Raw genomic sequence first — 21676 nt, 5'->3', positions numbered from 1 at the left:
AATTGAAGCAATCGACCATTACATTTACACTTAGAAGGAAAGTTTTTAATTTAGATTATTCGGGTTTAAATAAGTAATTTGTTTTGTGTTTCATTTGGCAACTAGGGGGAGAGCATTTCTTCTGCTGTAACATCTACCATATCTATATATAAGGCTGAAGTCAGATTTCTCCATATTCTCCAGGGGGATTTACATTATGTTCCCGACTCGGATTGATTCATTTTATTGGATTTGTTTGATGCTTTAAGGTTTAAGCTCATTTCGTAGGATGATGTTTTCATTTAACTTTAATGCATGCCTTGCATGGGAAGTGTTAGGAAAGTTTTATCAAAAATGTTAAGAGGGGAAGATTATTGATTCAAGCGGTATGTGGATTACTGTGTACCAACATGATGAACCACACAACTTGTACCATACCAAAGTTAATGGTTGGAATATTTTCTTCGTAATTATCTTTTTTTATTTTAAAAATGAGCTTTAGAATTATCACATTCACAACGATACAAACCACACAGAACATGGAAGTTAAAGCAGACTGGCAAACAACATTTTACATTCACAATGGTACAACAGTAACTTCTATCCGGCAAAGAATGAATTGAATGGATAAATTCCAATAAATTGAAACATAGGAAGAAATTGTCTATAATAGTAACAACATGAAACAATTACAGCTCTTACTCCAAATAGAACCAAAAAGAAAAAAGAAGATTATACAGAGCAAAATTCTCTCCCTTTACATTGAAGCAAGAAGATCTCTCATTTCAGTCACTGACGGGATTGTTTCCGTAGGGTAAATTTTAGCACAAAGTTGGGCAAAGCTATCATATTTGTCCAGAAACTCCTTCTGTCAAATTTTGTAAGATGTAAAACTAGTAAGAAACTGGTAATATATCACCAAATCAGCACCTAACAAGTTGAAGCAACCTAAAACTTCCTCCTTTCACCCTGACAACTCACCTGGGTTCTGGTAATGCTCTTTCTCAGCACATTTCATTAACAGCTTCGACAAAAAAAACCAAAGCCTTGAGCTGTTTTTGAAAATAGAAGTTAACATACCTTGCACTTGTCCCACAAAGAGGGTAAAAGCTCCTCACATGTTAAGTTCTTCTGCAACTTCTTATACATTGCAGCAATAGACTTGTCAACCTGTAAGACAAGCCGATATAGATTCCATCATTTGAAACCAAGACCATTATGTTCATAAAATTGTTGATCAACTCACCCCAGTTAAACTGGATTTTAATGTCTTCCGGAGATCCATTTTAGACAATCCAAGCTGGAAAGGAATCTGAAATTTGTGGGGGACAGTTGGCAAAATCATTTATTTGCTAACAATTCACAAATGTCTGAAGATAAATGCTGGCACTCATTTAATTATTTTAAAAAAATGATTCAGGTTTTTTATCATGGGATTCGGGCTATGTCCAAATACTGGATGGGAATACCATGCATGTCAAGCCTTGTTCTGTATATTTAGTCAAAAGTTGGATAGATACTCCTGGGGAGCTATTTGATGAAACTCGGTGCTTTAATTAAGTATTAGAAAAAATCCTATCATTAGCATGCTAACCTCTTCAGGTGAAATAGTAAACATTAAATCCTCAATCTTTTTAGCAAACTGGAAAAGTCGTTCAAATTGCTGCAAAGGGAAAACATTTTTAAAGACGAGTCATAACATAAAAGGTTTAACAGTATCTCCTCAACTACTTAACATCACTCCTTAACAGTAATGAATAAAGCAAAGAAAAAGCCACCAAGATGGATTACTTACAAAGTATATTATCATGCTGAGATGACGTTGACATGCTTGTTCATATGCTTCACTTGCTTGGTGATAAAATTTGGCTAAAGTGGGCACAACATTGGCCAGGTCATATAAGCTGTAACATGAATGGAGAGGGAGAAGAATTGCCATCAAGGAAACTAAAGAAATATTATATCCGGTTGGTAATAGGAACAAAATGAGACAAGAAGATCCCGACCTATTCTGAAAAGCGGCATAGTTTTCTAAAAGAAATATTTCAGCATATTTTGGTTCAACTTGTGAAAGTCTTTCGAGAGTCACAAACATAATGCTAACCTGCAAAACAATATTTCCACTGTGAATATTTTTTCAGTAATAACTATACACATTCTAAAGATACTAACATAATTAATTTACAAAATAAAAAGAAAAATGAGCTGATTTGGTACCATAATACAAAAAATTTATCTTAAAAAGAAAAGAAAGGATAACAAACGATCCAAATAGACCATACAGGGAAGGTGATTGTACTTATTACCCATCCACAAAAGTAGCTCAAAAGAATACATGAGTGACTTATCAGTCTACTTCATGCAAAAGTTTGTTGTATAGTAGCAAAACCAAACTTTAGTACATGTAAGTCTTATCATGATGCTAAGAGAACTGTATTATTCATCACAAGCTCACTTAACCACATTATTAACTTAGTCAGAAAATAAAAAAGGATACCAGGCTCAAAACACGACTTACAAATTTGGTGTATGCTAGATCAACCAAGTCCCTAGATTGTCCCTGGATGTACTGTTCCATGCGAGTGGCTAGAGTTGCAAAGCTGTGCATAAGAACATATGAGCTATTTACAACCAACAGAAGTACAACCTTAGGCACAATACAAGTAAATGATAGAGCATCATGTAAGAATACTAAACCTAGCTGTTTTGAAAATAAAATTTATAGTATGCTGATAATTTATAGAAACATTTCAAACCATTAACTGAAATCTACTACATTTATTTTGTTTTTTTTCTCCTTTGCTGTTTTATCAGGGTCTCAAATTTGCAGCACGCTCTGAATTCTCACAAAGGCATTCACTTTACCGAGGGATGTATGGTAAGACCCCTGTCTGTCGTGCGTTACGCTCACTTCTTTCAATTTGATGACACGCCTCATCAACAAACTACAAATTTAATTGCAGCTTAAACATGTTAGATCATACTAAATACAAAAGGTGAGAAATTTAATTGCAGCTTAAACATGTTAGATTCATACTAAATGCGAAAGGTGAGAAATTTTTCAGTTTCCATATATTTTACCCGGCTGAACTGCATTGAAATTTTTGATTCCAGGTCACCAAGGAGGACACGCACGAATCTTGCTGCATCAGATTTCTGGCCAGATAGATAGTGCTCTGTTACCCCATGCAAGGATATGCAACGCAAAGGGTCAATCTTGTAAGCCCAATCAACTAGAACATAAAAGTCTTCCTGTAATCCAGAAAAACAGGAAATTGAGATTGTAAACAGAGTGCGACCAAGCAACACCATAAGGAATCAGAAACAAGAACAAGCACTATGAACTAAATAATAAGATCATGCAAGCAACTGAAAACAATGAGTATTAATACAAGTACCAAAACTTCGGAAGACATTCATAATTTAAAATATAATTCTGGTTCCAGAAAATAAATAACAAACATAACAAGGAGCAACATCAAATCTATCTGCAAAAGGCTCCAACATAATTACATACTTGAATTCCATCAAGCAAATCCTGTAGTGCTTCATTTAATGCTAGCAAATCTGGAGAATTTTTACCTAGCAAAACAAAATAGTTTCCATTGGTCAGAAATTGAACTATAGGAAAGGAGATTTATTACCACAACTTATGAAGGCACAAGAGAAATAATTACCAGCTTTGCTATCATTGTCATGAACGGGCCTACTTCCCTGATTGACATTATTGGTATCATCATTATCATCATCATCATCCTCATCCGCATCCTCATCATCATCATCATCATCATCATCATCAGCATCATCAGCATCATATGATCCACTCTCATCTTTTGGGGGAGCAAGCCCAGGAACATCAAAGCACATGAAATGTGCAAAGAAAGAACTCTGCAGTTTGAGCCATGAAAGAATTAAATTTTAAAAATCTAAAACTTAAAAATGCATGTAATCTCGTGTATAATTAGTGTAGAATGGACTATAACCTCATCTACAAGTAGTGGAACAAAAATTGTCAGCATTTTGGCATAACCATCAGAAACTGCAGAAGTGTCTGCATTATTCGCACTTTGATTGCCACTTGTGAAAGTTTCCAGCCAAGTATTTGGAGTTTTTGATACTTTTGTACTAGCACGAAGCTCATTGGCAAATTCATGAGCCTAAACAGAATTTTAACTAATTATCAAGCACTGTAACCAACATAAAGATCAAATAAGGAGGCACTTCTTTTCTAGATGATTGAATATTTCACTTTGAGTTCCAACCTCTCGGCGCAGAAGTGAGTTCAGGGAGCTACAATAAGCTTTCCTCAAAGGACCCAAGCAGTTACCATCAAGAATCTGAGAATGAGCAGTGAAAATTATTAGAATGACTGAGACACAATAATGGAGATTTAGACTTGATCTGCATTTTGACCTTTAAATGTTGCAGAAGGCGGGCATACGTCCTGCACTTATACCGCAAGTCAGCATGATCAGGCTTCTTCAACTGTCCCCGCTGTTAAAATCAAGCAGGTGAACAACATTTAGGAAATTGTTTATGGTTATGATCAAGATGAAATAACATGAAGTAGATACCTGAGAAAAATAGTTTTTGTCATTAATCATAAAATCCACCAAAGTGGCAAAGCAGATTCTCAAGAACTCAGAAGCTTTACGGACAAAAGTAGCTTTTAGTATTCCAAGTTCTGCCCGCTTCTCTCTAACCTAAAATGTAGGCACAACAAACAGAAGCTACTTTTTTTCTTAAAGGACCATAAAAATCCAGATCCAGTGGCAATACTAGTCTGCTAGAAAGTTACTGAAAGTAAAAGTTCTAAAAAGCTCAAAGTTTAAGTGACATCAAAGTAAGCAGCATGCGTTAAGCTAATCATGTGCCACATAATCACTGTATAATTTGACTAACTACAGAACTGTAGAAACTGAGGGAAATGAGAGGGAATCCATACAGCTCGTATGTTTGCAAAAGTAGAATCCAAATTAGGTACTTCAAGGCCATGTAAAGCATTAGTTAACCATTCACATGCTTCAACATATTGAGGCACGCTAGCCTCATCAAACTGGCTTCCTGTCAGACATGATGCATACTACAACCAACAATAAAATTGTTAGGAGAATACAGGCTACATACCTTTGCTAAAGTCTAAACAAAATTATAGCAATGGATGACATACCTCAGAAGGGAAACGAAATCGTTCAACAAGCTTATCAAGTTCTGCAATGAGTGCTTTATTATTTACAGATTGTACCTCTAACTTGTTGTTGCGGGTTTCTATCTGTAATTTTGTGAAAATAAGTTCCATGCTAAGAAGCCATGTCACATGTTGAAGTCATCAATATATAGTTCATATCTTCATTATTTAGTTTGAATGATAAAATTAGCAGCAAACTTGAAGTAGATTATGGAATGACGACAGACTAGACAGGAAGAAAACAAAGGATCCTACATATTAACAGACTGTCAAAAGAAGGTTCCCTACCGACTGAATATCTTCTCTCATATGTCGTAATTTAACATTGAAGATGCCTAACCATTCATCCATGTCATCAACACAATTTGTTGCTACCTCAAGCCCTTGCAGTACCTGAACAACCAGGAATATAACAATTAGCTTAGGGGATATAAGAAGCGTATTGCTAAAAGGGGTGAACATCAGCATCACTAAGGACCAGTTCTTCATTACTTTTGAAAAGTGCTTTTGAAAAGTGTTGTGGAAAAGTGCTTTTGAGAAGTACTTTTGAAAAGTTTGGTTTAAAATTTGAGTATTTAGCATTGCTGTCAAAAAGTGCTTTTCAGAAATAAAATGTCCATTTTAGACATGTTATTATCAAGTAACAAATACGCATTTAAATAATATTTAAATTAGTTAACATTATTATATTTTAGTAATAATATAAAAAAATTATTATAACTTACTGTTAATATTTTATATATGAAATATAAATTGTAAATATTTTTAAGCAATAAATATTAATTATTTATAAAATTTAATTAGAATATATAAACTATATTTTAAAATTTTAAATATAACCATTAAATATTTGTAATTAGTATTTAAAAAATATTTTTTTATTTTTAATTAATAATTTTAACACAATTGTAATTAAGCACCAAGAAAAAAAATACTATGTTATTAGAGGGGTGAAAAAGTAATTAAGCACCAAAAGTGCTTTTGGGAGAAAAGCTAAAATTTTTAGCTTCTCATTTTCAGCTCCTTTTCAGAAGTACTTTTGAAAAGCACTTTTGAAAAGTTAAAAATTTCTGCCAAAAACAGCTTGTTCTTCATAGCTTTTCTTTTAAAAGTGCTTTTGGAGTCAGAAGTGTTTTTTTTAAGCAATAAAGAACTGGCCCTAAGATTAATTATGAATTTTCATATGAAAAAAAAAACAAAGAATCTCTTAAAGACATAAAGCAATCGTAATAGCTGCAAGTAAAGAGAGAATAGAAACAGAAGTCCCTCACACATAACATCTTCGTTCAAACTATTTAGGAGTTGAAAAACATAATAAAGCACCTCTTAGAGAGGAAAGGCCACAAGTCGAGGTAGAGAAATGCTGAACCTGAGTTTATCCAAAATGGGAACAACAAAGACTGCATAGACTATCTGATAAACTTGATACTTGTTACAGATTGTAAATTATGAATAGCTATAGATGTGTAATTATCATGATCTTAGGCTACTTGTTAGGCTTAACTGTAGACAATTTATCTCAACTAATCTCATTATTGATTTTTAGGGATTAGATTAGCTTAAAATTAGGATTATAGATTTAATGTATTGATTATGTTTCTTTAGTTAGGCCTACTCTTTTAGTATAAATAGCCGTGTAGATTTTTTTGTTGGAATATACAAGAGAAAAGGATTCCTATTATCAACATGGTAGCTTGAGAATCCAGGGGAGCCTATTTTTTTTTGAAATTCCCAGATCTTAGAAAATCAAACTTGGTACTCTCCATTTTTCAACCTATATTTTTTCACTGCCCCCTTCAACAAAGCTGCAGTCTTATCTTTGATGAAACCTCAAAATCCGATGACCAAATTCCCTGCGCGTGGCTCTCACGCGCCACCCGCAGCTCCGGCATTCTCTCTCACGAGTCAACGCGTGCAGCTCACATCCATCGAGTTTAATTCTCTGACCACCACCGTTGGCTTTGTTAGTGTTTCCCCGGTCTTCCTTACTGTTATTGACTCTTGTGGTGCTTTTTTTTAGAGATAAAATGGCAGAATTAAAAAATATATTATTTATAATAACCCCTCGAATCCAACATCCAATTTTGTAAAGTCAGGTAATGTCTTTAATACTTATATTAATACTGACTCATGAATTATTAATTCTGGTGTGTATAGACATATGACAGGTTCCTCTACAAATTTTTTAAACTACTTTCCAACTGAAACAAAAGAAAGTGTCAAGATAGTCAATGGGTCTTTTACTCCTTTAATTGGATCAGGTTCTGTCAACTGTACACCCAATATTAAACTATCCTCTGTACTACATGTCTCTCGTTTTTCGATTAACTTTTATCTGTTAAAGCCATCACAAATACCTTAAATTGCAAAATTGAGTTTTTTTTTCTTGATCATTGTGTATTCCAAGACCTTCAAACAGGGAAAAAGATTGACAGTGATTGATTGCATGATGGCTTATATATGTTGGAGAGCAGTAGTGAATCTATTCAAGCCCTTTTTTGGAAGTAATAAGGTTATCAACTAAGAAATAATGTAGTGGCATAAGCAGTTAGGACACCCATCATTTTTTGTTATGGAAAAGTTATATCCCAAATTATTTTCAAAAACTTGGTTTGATTCATTCTTTTGTTAAGTTAGTGAGTTTGCTAAATACACTAAAATTCTTATCCTTTGAAAAATAATAGAAGTAATACTCCTTTTATGACTATTCATTCTGATGTTTGGGGTCCAACTCGAGATATGTCGTTATCTAGTAATCGGTGGTTTGTTACTTTTATTGATTACTGCACTAGGATGACTTGGGCGTATTTGCTAAAATCAAAAAATGATGTGTTTACATGCTTCTAGTCTATTCATAAAATGGTGTGTACTCAATTTGATGCTAAGATGCAGTTTTTTAAAATTGACAATGGTACAAAGTACAATTTTGATACCTATTTGGTATCTTATGGGATAATTCATCAAACAACTTGTCCCAATACTAGTTCACAGAATGGGGTTACTGAAAGGAAAAACAGACATTTGCTAGATGTTGCCAAATCTCTTATTCTTGTAGCTGCCTACCTTATTAATAGAATGTCACTCAAAACCCTTAATTTCAAAAGTCACTTGGAAACTTTACAAGGTGAAAATAATTATATTGTTCCTCTCAGGATATTTGGATGTGTCTATTATGTCCATGATCGGGAAACAGACAAATTAGATCCATAAGCCCTTAAATGCATGTTCATTGGGTATTCACGAAAAACTTTCGTTAGTATGGATGTTACATTTAGAGAAACTAAACCCTTCTATGGTATAACTCAATCACCTCTTCAAGAGAACAATGAGAGAGAAGAATTGGTACTTTACTCAGTAACTATTGAAAACCTTATTCCAGAAAACATCATTGTTCAAGGGAAAGCTACTACTCAGGGGGAGACTACTGTTCAAAAGGAGATTGTTGGACGTTTGGACAAACCGGATTTAAAGAAGTATTCAAGAAGGCTTAGAACAGAAGAAGTTGTCATGCAACCTACTATGTGCCAAGAATCTTTCTCTTTTGGTTAGTTACCCAAATATTCCTCTTCTAGTAAGTTAACCCCTAATGATTTAGATAAACCTATTACCCAAAGAAAAGATGTTAGATCCTGTATTAGACACCCTATGTTTAACTTTATCTCTTATGATTCATTGTCCCCTCCCTATAAAGCTTTTACCTTGTCTTTATCATTTGTGTCTATTCCACAGGATTGACGTGAAGAATTTAAAGATCCCAAGTGAAAAGAAGTCATGGTTGAAGAAATGAAAGCACTAACAAAGAATGAGACTTGGGAGCTAGTAACTCCTCCAATAGATAAGAATTTGGAAGGATGTAAAAAGTGTTTACTGTGAAACACAAGTCTGATAGTTTGATTGAAAGGTATAGTAGACTATCAAAGAGACATTTGCCCCTGTTGCCAAAATGAACACTAGAATTTTGTTATCTTGTACAGCCAACCTTGACTGGAACCTACAACAATTTGATGTGAAGAATGCATTCCTACATGAAGACTTAGAAGAAGAAGTATGTATGGAGATTCCTCCTGGATTTGATGATGCAAAAATGCAAGAGAAAGTATGCAAATTAAAAAAAGTCTTGTATGCATTGAAACAATCTCCCAACGTATAGTTTGACAGATTCCGCAAAGCTATTATCACTTTTGGTTATAAAAAAAGCAATGCTGATCATACCTTTTTTACAAAACATTGCAAAGGTAAGATCACTCTTTTTATTGTATATGTTAATGACATATTGATGACACAAGACGATGAGAAAGAAATGGCTCGACTAAACAATGTTTGGCTTAAGAACTTGAAATAAAAGATCTAGGGAAGTTACAATATTTCCTGGGAATTGAAGTTGCCAGATTTAAGAAAGAAATCTTCATATCTTAAAAGAAAAATACATCCTAGACCTTTTGACTGGGACATGTATGATGGGATGCAAACCTGCAGAATCACCTATAGAAAACAATCATAAGTTGCAAGTTGGAATAGGAGAGTCAGTGGATAAAGAAATATATTAAAAACTGGTTGGTAGACTAATTTATCTCTCACACACTAGACCTGGCATAGCATAAGCAGTCAGTTTGGTAAGTCAGTATATGCATGATCCTTGAGAGCCTCGTATGCAAGCTATCTTTCGCATTCTATGCTACCTAAAGTCTACCCCAGAAAAAGGTCTCCTCTTTTCTAAATATGGTTATCTTCAAATAAAAGTTTTTACAGATGCAGATTGGGCTGAATCTCTAGATGATGGGAGGTCTACATCTAGATATTGCACACTTGTGGGAGGAAACTTAGTCACTTGGAGAAGCAAGAAGTAAAGTGTGGTTGCTCGGTCAAGTGTTGAGGCAAAATACAGAGCCATGGCTCAAGTTGTTTGGAGCTACTCTGGTTATTAAAAGTTATGGAGGAATTAAAGTTGTCAAATAAAGGAAAATTATCCTTATATTGCAACAACAAGGCCGCCATCAGCACAGCCCAAAACCCAGTACAATATAATCGAACAAAGCACATAGAAATTGATTGGCACTTCATCAAAGAAAATTTGACTGTCAGCATCTTAAGCTTAAGCCATATCACTGATCCAAGATAGAAGAAGGCTATGATTGAATAACTGAGGGCTTTAGCAAAAAATGAGACGTGGGAACTGATTAATCCTCCTGAGGGGAAAAAATGGTTGGCTGCAAATGGATGTTTATTATCAAATATAAGGCTAATTGTTCAATTGAAAGACTCAAAGCCAAATTAGTAGCGCCAGGATTCACTCAGACATATGAAGTGGATTATCAAGAAACATTTGCTCCAGTTGCTAAATTGAACACGATTAGGATCCTTTTATCGTGTGTAGCAAATCTCGACTGGGACTTACAGCAGTTTGATGTAAAGAATGCCTTCTTACATGAGACCTAGAAGATGAAGTGTATTAGAAAGTTCCTCCAAGATTCGAGGATAAAAATACTCAAGGGAAGGTATGTAGACTAAAAAAGGCCCTATACGGACTAAAGCAATCTCCCAGAGCCTGGTTGACAGATTTAGTAAGGCCATGGTGTCGTTTGGCTATCGACAAAGTAATGTTAATCATACCCTCTTTATAAAACATCACAAGGGTAAAATTACTCTCCTTATAGTTTATGTTGATGACATAATTATGACAGGAGATGACAAGGAAGAAATGGTCTGGCTCAAGAAACAATTGGCTCAAGAATTCGAAATCAAAGACTTGGGAAAGTTACAATATTTCCTCGGAGTAGAAGTGGCTAGATCAAAAGAGGAAATTTTCATTTCCCAAAAAAAGTATGTCTTAAATCTTCTGACAGAGACTGGCATGTTAGGTTGCAAACCAGCTGAATCACCTATTGAGAGTAATCACAAGTTACAAGCAGGGATCGGTGAAACAGTGGATAAAGGGAGATACCAAAGGCTCGTTGAACGTTTGATTTATCTTGCTCATACTCGACCTGATATAGCCTATGTTGTTAGTTTGGTAAACCAAATTATGCATGATCCTCGCGAAGCTCATATGCAGTCAGCATTTCGAATTTTGTGCTATTTGAAGTCTGCACCGAGCAAAGGTATTCTCTTCTAAAAAAATAGTCATCTCAAGATAAAAGTATCTACAGATGCAGATTGGGCTGGCTTTCTTGAGAACAGAAGGTCTACAGTGGGTTATTGTACTCTTGTGAGGAGAAACTTAGTCACTTGGAGAAGTAAGACACAAAGTGTTGTGGCTCGATCAGGTGCAGTGGCTAAGTATAGGGTCATGGCTCAAGGAGTTTGTGAGCTTTTATGGCTACAAAAAGTATTGAAAGAGTTGAAGTTGTTGAACAAAAATAAATCAACCTTGTACTGTGACAACAAGGTGGCCATCAACATAGCTCAAAATCCAGTACAGCACGATAGAACCAAACACATCGAAATAGATCGTCATTTTATCAAGGAAAAAGTAGTCAATGGTGCCTTAATTTTATCTTACCTAGCATCCGAAAAACAGTTTGCTGATGTTTTTACTAAAGGGCTCAACTGTAAGACTTATCATAATATTTTTTACAAGTTAGGCATGTGAGACATCTATGCACCAACTTAAGAGGGAGTGTTGAGAATCTTTGATTATTTGATATTATTAAATAGTACCTTTAGAGATTACAACTGATATTTTTTAGAGATTCTAATTAAGAGATATTATTTCCTTAGTTGTTAAATCCTACATGTATATATAGTTGTATATATTTCTAAGAAATATATACTTTGAAAGAGTTTTTCCTCAATGCATTAGAGTATTTATCTCTAATTTCATCAAGTTACCTTTCACAAGCGTATGTAACTAGTATAAATAACCTATTGTGTAGGGGATGGAACTACACCAACCAAGCACTAAATAATGTAGGCCATTGATTCTTGTTGGAGAATCTCATAGATTATTTAGCTATAAATATCATGTAGTGTTGTAATCTCTTATAATTTAGCTATTATTGTTCTAGATTTGCAGGGATAGACAAATTTGTAGACATAAACTAGTTTATAAGGATAGACTAATTTTTTAGGATACGATTCTAATTTCTTTCCTAGAATAACTACTGTATCTTTCTATTGATAAAGGCACGTACTTATCATTTGGAATAAAACAAAAAAATATTCATGGTACCAAAGCTAGGTATTGTACAAAACTATTCTAGATTCACTTACATCCTTCATTGCTAAAACTTCAACCTAAAAATCGTTCTGCCTTCATTACTGAATGTCACCTTTAAATGGTTGGAACCCAAAGCAATTCCTCAAATCCTCTTGAAAATAGTGAATCAAATGAACTATAAAATTTGAATCAGATCCACATTCAAGTGTTAGGAAAAAAGCCTTTACCATCTCTAAATGAGGTATTCTCAATAATTCATGGTGAGGAAAGTCATAGGGCAGTTATGTTGGAATCTCAAACCGTAGAAGGGTCACCCACTTCATCCACCAAAGAAAAAAAAATGAGAGAGTTGAATCGAGAAGGAATCTAGTGCACTTATTGTAAATAACCGTCACCAAACTTAAGGGACATGCTGGGAACACCATAGGAAGCCTCTAGGTGTAGGTTGAGACAAAGGAGGCCAGAGGTAACATGTTTTTCTCTACCGATGTTGAAAGTTCAAACCAAATTGGACGAGTAAGTGAAAAACTCCTTAAAGAAGAGATTAAAAGGTTATAGAATCTACTTAAATCCCTCAAAAAACCTAGTGCATCATGTGCATTAGCTCAAACAAGTAGGTTTCCTTATTCTTCTGCTCTTTGTGCCTCTAATATTCTTAACAAAAGCTCTTAGGTTATTGATTATAGATGAATCATTTATCTTTATTCCAAGACAAAGAGTCATAAATTTATTCCCCAATCATTATCTGGAAAATATCTTACATGTTCCCAAATTATTTATGAACCTTAAGTATATTAGAAAAGTAATCAAAGATTTGAGTTGCTTTGTGACTTTCTATTTTACTCATTGTGGTTTTTAGGATTTGGCCAAAAGGAGGATTATTGGGTTTGTTAAGGAAAGGGACTGCCACTATATCTTAGAGGCCAAGAGTGGAAGGGGCAATCAACCTTCATCCTCCTATTTTTCTAAACACGTATCTTCAAAAAAAGAGAAGATTTGGCTGTACCATTATCACCTAGGACAACCTCCATTTTCTTTGTTGAAAAAACTCTTTGCTGTTCAAAAATATTTATATAGATAGTTTACTTTGTGATGTTTTTGAGTTGGCTAAGCACCATCCTGTTCCCTTTCCTTTAGGCAATAATAGATCATCTTTACCTTTCTCATTAATGACTTAGATACGTGGGGACCATTGACAAAGGCAAAATGGTTTGTTTTATTCATTGATGATTGCACAAGGGTGACGTGGGTCTTTCCTGAAAAAATAAATTTGTTAAAAATATGTCATAAGACTTTGTACTCTTCAAAAGTTATGAATTTAGTCCCTATACTTCCATTTCATGAAATTTAGTCATACTTTTCAAATTTCAAATTTCAAGTTGAACTATTAATATTGTTAAATTTGTTGCTATGACAATTTTTTAAATTAAAAAAATACTCACTTGGTATCCATGTAATTAAAAAAAATAACTTTGTAATTAACTTGAATTTAACAGAAAAAAATCATGAAATAAAGGTACATGAGCTAAATTCCTAATTTTCAAAAAGTTCAGGGACTTGTGGCACAAGTGAGTGAAGTATTTTCCTTTTTTCAAATGATCAAAAACAAATTCGGAGTGAGCTTTAAAGGTTTAAGGACTGATAATGCAAGGGATTATTTCAACCTAATCTTGTCACATTTCTTTAAAAGCGACAAAAGTTGACATTTACTTGAAGTCTAAAGAGCTCTCTTATTTCCAATTTCAAAATAGGATCCTTCAAAAGTTCTAGGTTTCAAGAGACCTACAAAAGTACTCGAATTCCATTTTCATGACACTAACCACCAAACGTCTTCCGACAGTATTTGGGTGAGTTAGTTTTGTTTATATTCACAACAAAGGGAAATTTGACCCCACGAACTCTAAAATGCATCTTTGTAGGTTATTCCTCCACACAAAAGGGTATAAATAATGTTTTCATCCTTCATCACTATTTTCTTTTTGTATTTATTGATGTAACATTAGTTACAGGGAAACTCTTTCCTCTTAAAATCTTATCTTCGGGGGAGAAAAATATTAAGGAAGATAATAATGATGACTTTTTATTGCTACCACCTTTGCCAACTACCCATCAGACCAAGTTCCCTAAATACTGTCTGTATAACCAATTTCTGGGGGGAAAGTATAGTGCGAGGGTTTATGCGGAAGACTTATAAAGATATTACAAAAGTAAAGGAAAGTTTTTACAAAGAAAATCTAAAAAGGAAAAAGATACTATAAAAGATTGATGCCTATACAATTGCTTTCCTTCCTCTATTTATAGTGGAATTAATCTACCATTTTATACAAAAAGACAGAATCCTTATCAGGAACACTGTGCGGGATTCAAAAAACAATTGTATAAAACATATTGAAATAGACCAATACTTCATAAAGAAGAAGTTAGAAAGTAGATTAATTCCCATGCTGTATGTTCCTACACATGGGCAGATGGTAGACATATTAACTAAGGGGTTAGCTTATACTTCATTTCAAGAGATTACTAGCAAGCTGGGAAAGGAGAACATCTTTTCACCAGCTTGGGGGGAACTGTTGGAGAATCTCATGGATTATTTAGTTATAAGTACTGAATTGCTGTAAACTCCTATTATTTAGATATTATTGTTCCAGATTTGTAGGGATAGCCTGGTTATTGGTATAGGATCCTGATTTCATTCCTAGAATTATTCTTGCATCTTTGTCTAAATAGAAGCACATAGCAATCATTTGAAATAAGAAACAAAAAAGATTACTTCAATTCTTAATAGTACCAACATGGAACCAGTAAGATTTGAGAGCAAAACTAGAGGAAAACACAATCAAAAACAAAAAATAGAAGAGAATACCTCATCTACTAGAGGTTCAGTTTCCAAAATAGCGTGCACATTTGCGGCTTCCAGAGCAAGAAGCTCTCGCTTCAACCGCTCAGAAAATGCTTCTGCTTCACAAACGCCCATGACATAACTGTGTACCATGTTATGATCAAACGCATTGGGATAGCATTAGGTGCTTCAGCATTTACAAACCAAACACAAAAAATATATATGAAATGATAAAATAAAATAAGCAGTATATTACTTTTCAGTTATGCAAATGAAACTGACAATGAAGGAAAAGAACTCAAGAATCATAGACTATCAAGGAACCATGACGACTAGAATCATATCTTCAAGCTTTTTGCTCTGTTTTCAAAAAATAATTGATATGACTCCCAAGATAAAGACCGCACTCATACACACGTATCACCATGAAGAATAGAACTGTGGCTTCACCTGTGATCTAACCATCACAGCAATTTGGCAGATGATACATGTAAATTTTCTTTTTATTTTTTATTTTTTGGATAAATGATTCTTGGAAATTTTATTTTTTAAAAGAACAAAATGCAACATATATAATTTGAACACTCAATGCCTTATGTCACTCTCAATTTTCATTAGCATTTTAGCATTTCATAGTTTAAAAAGGTATCTGAATACTCGATTAAGGGTGAAGAACATCTGAATTTCACTGAAGAACCTTAGAACTGTACAAAGGAACAACATACGTGCCCAAAAGAGCCTCCATGTCCTCTTCCTCGGCTTGAGAGACAAGTTCCTTTTCAACAGTCACATCCAAGTCACCTTCTATTACCGTACTTGGAACTGGACCATCTTGCTGATTCTTTTGAGTAGTAACCGAGGGTGTATGTTCCTAGATACAATATACAAGTCCAATCCATGAACGAAAAGAGAAAAAATTGAAATAAGATTTCTTGAATTTAACGTTAATGTACTTAAAATTCCAAGCAAAATCATAATTTGACACTGAAATTATAATAATGACCACCAAGCCACAAGGACCAGCAATTTAGAATATCCTTAATCTTGGCCACTAGGCATCAGCAACTGAAAGCTTATTTTAAGCTCTGTTCTCTATGAGTTTCAAGTAATCTATAATTTGCATAAAGAAATGATTTAGTATCAACTCAACAGTGAAGGATTTAGGAAGAATAAAGTCATCAAATTCACCTTAGCCCAAAGGGCCATTTCCACGACATCTATACCAACAATTTTCGGTATACGACCAAGTACGTCTCTGCAAATGTTTAAGATACATAATAACAGGCGGTTCCTGCAAAAATATTTAAGGACATAGAAATAAATAATCATAGGCAACAATAGCCAACTGTGAATAGAACAATTACGAAAAGAAGATAAGTGTAATTTTGTTAAAGAACCGTAAAATGAGCAAAGAAACATCCCAAAAAAAAAAGGTGATATCTTCAGTCCATAGCTATTTCAATTCACCTGTCGTCACTGTTGCGCATAGTCCACTGAGGTGGAGTAACACTTTGACTTCTAAGGTTATCAAATCCCTATAAGAAGTTTAGTTATATGCTGAAGAAAAAATCCAAAGCAGAGAGAATGCGTGCACAATATAAATCATAATGTATTTACATGTTGAATATTAAATCCATTGAATCAATTGTTTTAAATATCAAAATAATAATATATTGTATTTTTACAATCAATTATTAACAAAGTAAATTTTATCATTTTTGGTGCTAAAAAATATTGATGTTAATATACAAATACAACAAAAGAATGCCATATAATATAAAAGACTATTCAAAGAAACAATAAATTATTTCTAGATTGAGCGTTTAAATTATGTAAGAACGGTTATATCTTACATGAACTAAAAAAATGGAACTAAATTTGCCCGAACACAACCCGAAATCCAGAAATGACCAGAACCCAAAGAGCTTAACCCACTAGTGACTCAAAACCAAAAAGATTGAAAGCCTAAATGACCCAGTTCAAACTGCCCAACTGCAATGTCTAAGGGAGAGAATGGAAAAGAAGTTTAAGGGAAAAATACATTCTACTTCTGCTCAATTGCTTCATCAAGTCACCTAGTCACTAAACAGTGTTTGGCCTACAGGAGTAGAAAAAGATTGAACAACATACAGCACTCAAAAGAATATTGTTACTCTGATAACCAAAAGAAAAGGAACCAAAGAAAGAGCTCACCAATGTAAAAGTACATCCACTAGGATCATTAGACTGAACCTCCACCTTCGAAAGATGCTTCAGTTTGTATAACTCAGCAGCCTGTACAATTTCAAAACTTCATATGTCATATCTAACAATCAATCATACTAGAATACCTATTAGTTAAGACTAAAGAATCTCATCTTTAACCCAATGGTTACCAGACTTTGTGTTGGACATTAATGAATTTTGCTTTCTTTTTATTCTACAATTATTCTCTACTCAGTAATGCAAAAGTGATTTCATAAATGCTTGTATGTTTCACATGAGAAGGTAGACATGGCTAAGCTCTATTTTTATTATATGTAATAATACTCTTTACTTTTTATCAATAGCATATTTCAGTAGAACAGGGAAATATATGATCTATAAGAACAATAAACAAAGCTGTATCCCACTTTATCATGGCCATCTTATGATTTTTGATTCAGCAATAACGCACAGAAAAGACAATAAATCACACGCTGCTAATTTATTCTCGTAGCATGTCAACCTTGTATGACCAACAATTTTCAACTACGTTAGCATAATAAAGCGAAAGACACAACCAACGGTACCACCATGTCCTAGCAAAAAATTGATGGAGGACCACAGCTTCAGAGATCACAATCTATCACAGTAAAGGAAATGCAACCTTGCGATGGCCACCCTTATAATTCCGAGTTCAGTTTTTGTATGCTACTAAGTGTAACACTGTAGCAATGCTTACTCAATAAAGAACCATGAACTCGTAAGATAATCTTTCTAGGCAATTCTTATTTGCTCAAGACATGTTAACTTAAATTTAAAAGACTATAATAAGGACAATTACCTCAATAACGCCTCCAGTAGAATACTTCAAGACCCGCAGAAAAGCTTTAGTCCGCTGACCTTTTGCTTTAGCTGCATAAACCATAGGATTTCATGAGGACAAGCAATAAGAGGCCTTGCACAAATATGAGAACACATTCCACTTCAAGCATCCAACAAAACAAGAGCCCCGCAGAAGACGAATATGGGAAAACATTTCACTTTAGATCTAATGATATTATTTTAATTGAAGAACCGTTGGCAAATCACAGCTAATATTCGTGAATTTGAATTGTTCTACCGGTTTTGCACAATGACACCATCGTAAAGGTTAGTTCGGTAGCCCATTATCGCGTTTAATGTAATTCAGCATAATGAATGAAATCTCGATCGAGAAGAAGCAAAATAATATATATATTCGATACATCCTAAATCCAGGTTATGGAGAGGGCGTACTGGAGATAGCAATGATTCTGGGTTTAGCCATGTTTTGGCGCCCCATTGCCATTGGTCCCAATTTGCTAGTAACACTACTAACACTAGTTTTTCCCCACATCCCATGGCTTTTAACGACGCGAATCGACATCACGACCTTCTGCTTGGTGTCTTCGATGGCGGCCTGGCAAGCTCGCCTTAGCTCCGCGTCGTCCGCGCTCGATTTCGCCATTTCCTATTCCTTGGATTTTCTCCTTCCTTCTTCAACCGCTGTGAGCTTCCCAGGTTCCCAATCTCCGGGAAAGAGTGCGAAATGTGAAAAATGTGTGATTAACAGTTAACTGTAACGAACCAAACGAAATGAAAATTAATAATAATAAATTTTAAAAAGCGATATATGCTAGCTTTTGATTTGTGAGAATAATACGCGCCCCGTATAAATAGGGTTTGAAGTTTGAACTTTGAAGGCTCTAACTTACCATTTTTTTTAAGAAACAAAATAGGAGACACCATAATTTGTGAAAAATGAATGGGCTAGTTTATTTTTGAAAAATGGTTTTTTGAAAAGTGTTTTTCTTTAACCTTCAAACTCTTTTTTTAATAAGAGTGTAATTGTTTTATTATTCCATTAGACACTTAGGGCTCCTTTGGATGCAACTGGATCTCAGTTAGTTTTTTTAGGCTAAAAAAATTACAACTGAAATGTTAGTAAACACAAGGCTGTTTGGAAAGCATTCTTCAGTGAGTTGAAAATATATTTCACGTCACTGGAGGCTTAATTCCAAACTGGAGCCTTTTGTTCCAGTAAAAGTTTAGCAACTTCAATTGCTTTTTCTTTTCCTCTTTTACCCTTATATTCTTCAGTTGCATTCTTCAGGCTTTTTTGATGTTTGGTTACCCTTCTTCTCCCCTTTCCCCTTCCCCTTGGGTTGCAAATCAGTTTGGTCAAGGACCTCTTCCGGTTCCTCCTTCATCCAGGTAAGGGTCCTTCTCCTTCTTCCGTTTTTCATTCCTTTTTCTTCTTCCGTTCTTCATCTTCTCTTCTCAGCATATTCAGTCTTCAGCTATAAATAAAGAAGCACGCAATTTACCAAATTCGTCAACGAAGACAAAGTCCGATTCATCGAAAGAAACAATGGCAGAGCCTTACATTGAACAAGTAGAGTATCTCGACGTTCTCACTAAAACTGGTAAAAAAACGGGCGTTTCCAAGCCCAGGCACGTCCCTTCATTCTTGTCCATTTCTGGATTATCTGTTTTTGATCTTTCAACATAAAGGATTACTTTACAACCGGCTCTTTTATTTATTTTCTATACTGTCTGTTGCTTACTCTTAGCAGAAAACATGTTTTTGCAGTTATCAAATTGGAAAATTATAGGACAATTTAATTTAAGCTATACTTGTTATTTGCAGCTTCTGTAAATTGGGTCTGATAGAACCTTTGAGATTAGTTAAGCTGGTTCCTTGAAAATGGTAGTAATAGCTTCATTTGTTGATTTGGTTTGTAATTTCTTTCAATGAACCCCTAATTTTTTTGTACTCAATCTGGATTATAGAATTAAAAGTTTTCAAGTGTGTGTGTGAGTTGGGGGGGAGGCTGCTTATGGACCTTGAAATTGGAACTGGGAATGGAAAACTTGCAAGCTAGAGCTATGGAGGCATACATTTGATATAAAATATTTCATTTTGAGTATTATTGTGTGTTAGAGGTTGCTTATGATTTCTGTACTGGCGTTTCTCTATAATGGTAGTTTCTTGATATGTAACTCATTGTGATCTCTTTGCAGGAGAGATGTCCATCGAGATGGGGATTACCATAAAGCAGTCCATGTCTGGATTTTTGCTGAGTTTACACAAGAATTACTTCTCCAAAAACATGCAGACTGCAAGGACTCGTGGCCAGGGTTGTGGGATATCTCTAGTGCTGGCCATATATCTGCCAGTAACTCATCGCTAATAAAACCACAATAAGTGAATCCAATTCCACAAGTCTTCAGTGTTGCTTCTTTCATAGGGCATTTGAAAAACTGTTCGGTCTTTAATCTTTCTATGTGTACCGTGCACAGATATTCTCCCCATGTTCTTGTTTATCATTGCTACTTTCTGTTGTTTTATATACTTGCTAGATTTGGTTCATACATTTATTTTAAATATCTAATTGATTGTTTCCTGACTGGTGGTAAACCTAGTGGTTTCTAGATGGCCAAGAAACCTTTTTGTTCGGAAGGAGTGAAGACATCTAAGTCTTCTTTTTTTTCTTTTCTTTCTTTATTTAAATATCTTATTGTCCATTCCTTTGTAGTAACTTTCAACACAAGAAAGTCTTTGGAGATCAGCATCCATTGATTTTCTTTTTACCTTGTTGGCCCATTTTTTCCATCGTCTATTACTTGGTAAACATATTATTGTTAGAAATTTATCCCTTTTTGGTTGATCTAGTGTTAAAACACAATGCTTGCTAAATATCTTATTTGTTCAGGAGGGAGCTTCAAGAAGAACTAGGGGTGATCCTCCCAAAGGATGCATTTGAGTTGATATTCGTTTTTCTTGAAGAGTGGTTAGTTGATAAAATATTCTTTTTGTTTTGGTGTAATTTACTCTCTTCTTGGAATGTAATTGGTGCAGCTGATCAGATGACTATGATTCTTTTTTGGTGATTTTGGCAACATTTTCTCTGGTTTTGTTGCTTTGCTAGAACCATTGGTGCATTAATTTCTGATGCTAATGCCGTCTTACTAAATTCAAGTCTGTTTTGTGTTCATCAGGTTCAATATTTTCAATAAACAATTAGCATTTGGCATAAATTTACTCTGAAAAATGGTGTTATATTTTTCATTGTAAGTTCATAGTTGTATTGACTTCCTTTTTCTTAGAGAAGAGTGCTTTGATTTATTGTTTTTCTGAGGTATGCTGTATCAATCTTATGCAATGATAAGACCATCTAGACATTAAGATTTCACCTAGGTCCTGCATCACTTTCAATTTATCATTATTACTATTATTATTCCATGTTTAGTTTCTTGGATTTGTTTAATTGATGAATCTCAATATTGTTGAGATGCTTAAGTGGTTTTG

General features: G+C 34.4%; 1 protein-coding gene across 3 annotated transcripts; it reads right to left on the bottom strand.

The window, feature by feature from the left end:
• Window positions 1-598: 598 nt before the first annotated feature.
• On the bottom strand, window positions 599-19095 carry LOC107922664 (exocyst complex component SEC3A). 3 transcript variants are annotated; one of them, XM_016852793.2, is made up of 26 exons: window positions 19080-19095; window positions 18622-18941; window positions 18188-18258; window positions 17356-17436; window positions 16630-16697; window positions 16351-16453; window positions 15888-16033; window positions 15187-15304; window positions 5456-5560; window positions 5150-5251; window positions 4925-5062; window positions 4554-4682; window positions 4393-4473; window positions 4242-4316; window positions 3963-4136; window positions 3657-3867; window positions 3497-3561; window positions 3061-3231; window positions 2845-2924; window positions 2498-2579; window positions 1986-2083; window positions 1775-1883; window positions 1574-1642; window positions 1226-1291; window positions 1060-1149; window positions 599-847 (listed from the first exon to the last, which is right to left on the bottom strand). In XM_016852793.2, exons 2-26 carry the CDS (start codon window positions 18830-18832, stop codon window positions 737-739), a joined length of 2754 nt encoding a protein of 917 aa, XP_016708282.2. In that variant the 5' UTR covers window positions 18833-18941; window positions 19080-19095; the 3' UTR covers window positions 599-736. The 3 variants fall into 3 exon arrangements, 2 of the variants coding, with proteins under 2 accessions (XP_016708282.2, XP_016708283.2); XR_001691398.2 differs by lacking the exon at window positions 19080-19095 and having other exon boundaries at window positions 622-847; window positions 961-1149; window positions 18622-19038; XM_016852794.2 differs by lacking the exons at window positions 1574-1642; window positions 19080-19095 and having other exon boundaries at window positions 18622-19038.
• Between the last annotated feature and the right edge of the window lie 2581 nt (window positions 19096-21676).

Source organism: Gossypium hirsutum, chromosome D11 (assembly GCF_007990345.1).
Source record: "Gossypium hirsutum isolate 1008001.06 chromosome D11, Gossypium_hirsutum_v2.1, whole genome shotgun sequence".
In the NCBI taxonomy this organism is placed as follows: Eukaryota; Viridiplantae; Streptophyta; class Magnoliopsida; order Malvales; family Malvaceae; genus Gossypium; species Gossypium hirsutum.
This window is presented reverse-complemented; position numbering and strand designations above follow the sequence as displayed.

What these genes read in the sequence shown, in the direction of transcription:
- LOC107922664 (XM_016852793.2), bottom strand. Translation starts at nt 18,832, where the DNA reads ATGGCGAAATCGAGCGCGGACGACGCGGAGCTAAGGCGAGCTTGCCAG. An exon ending in AAATGGCCCTTTGGGCTAAG is followed by an intron (nt 16,034 to 16,350) that starts GTGAATTTGATG and finishes TATTGTATCTAG; the next exon opens with GAACATACACCCTCGGTTAC. An exon ending in ATGGAGGCTCTTTTGGGCAC is followed by an intron (nt 15,305 to 15,887) that starts GTATGTTGTTCC and finishes CATGGTACACAG; the next exon opens with TTATGTCATGGGCGTTTGTG.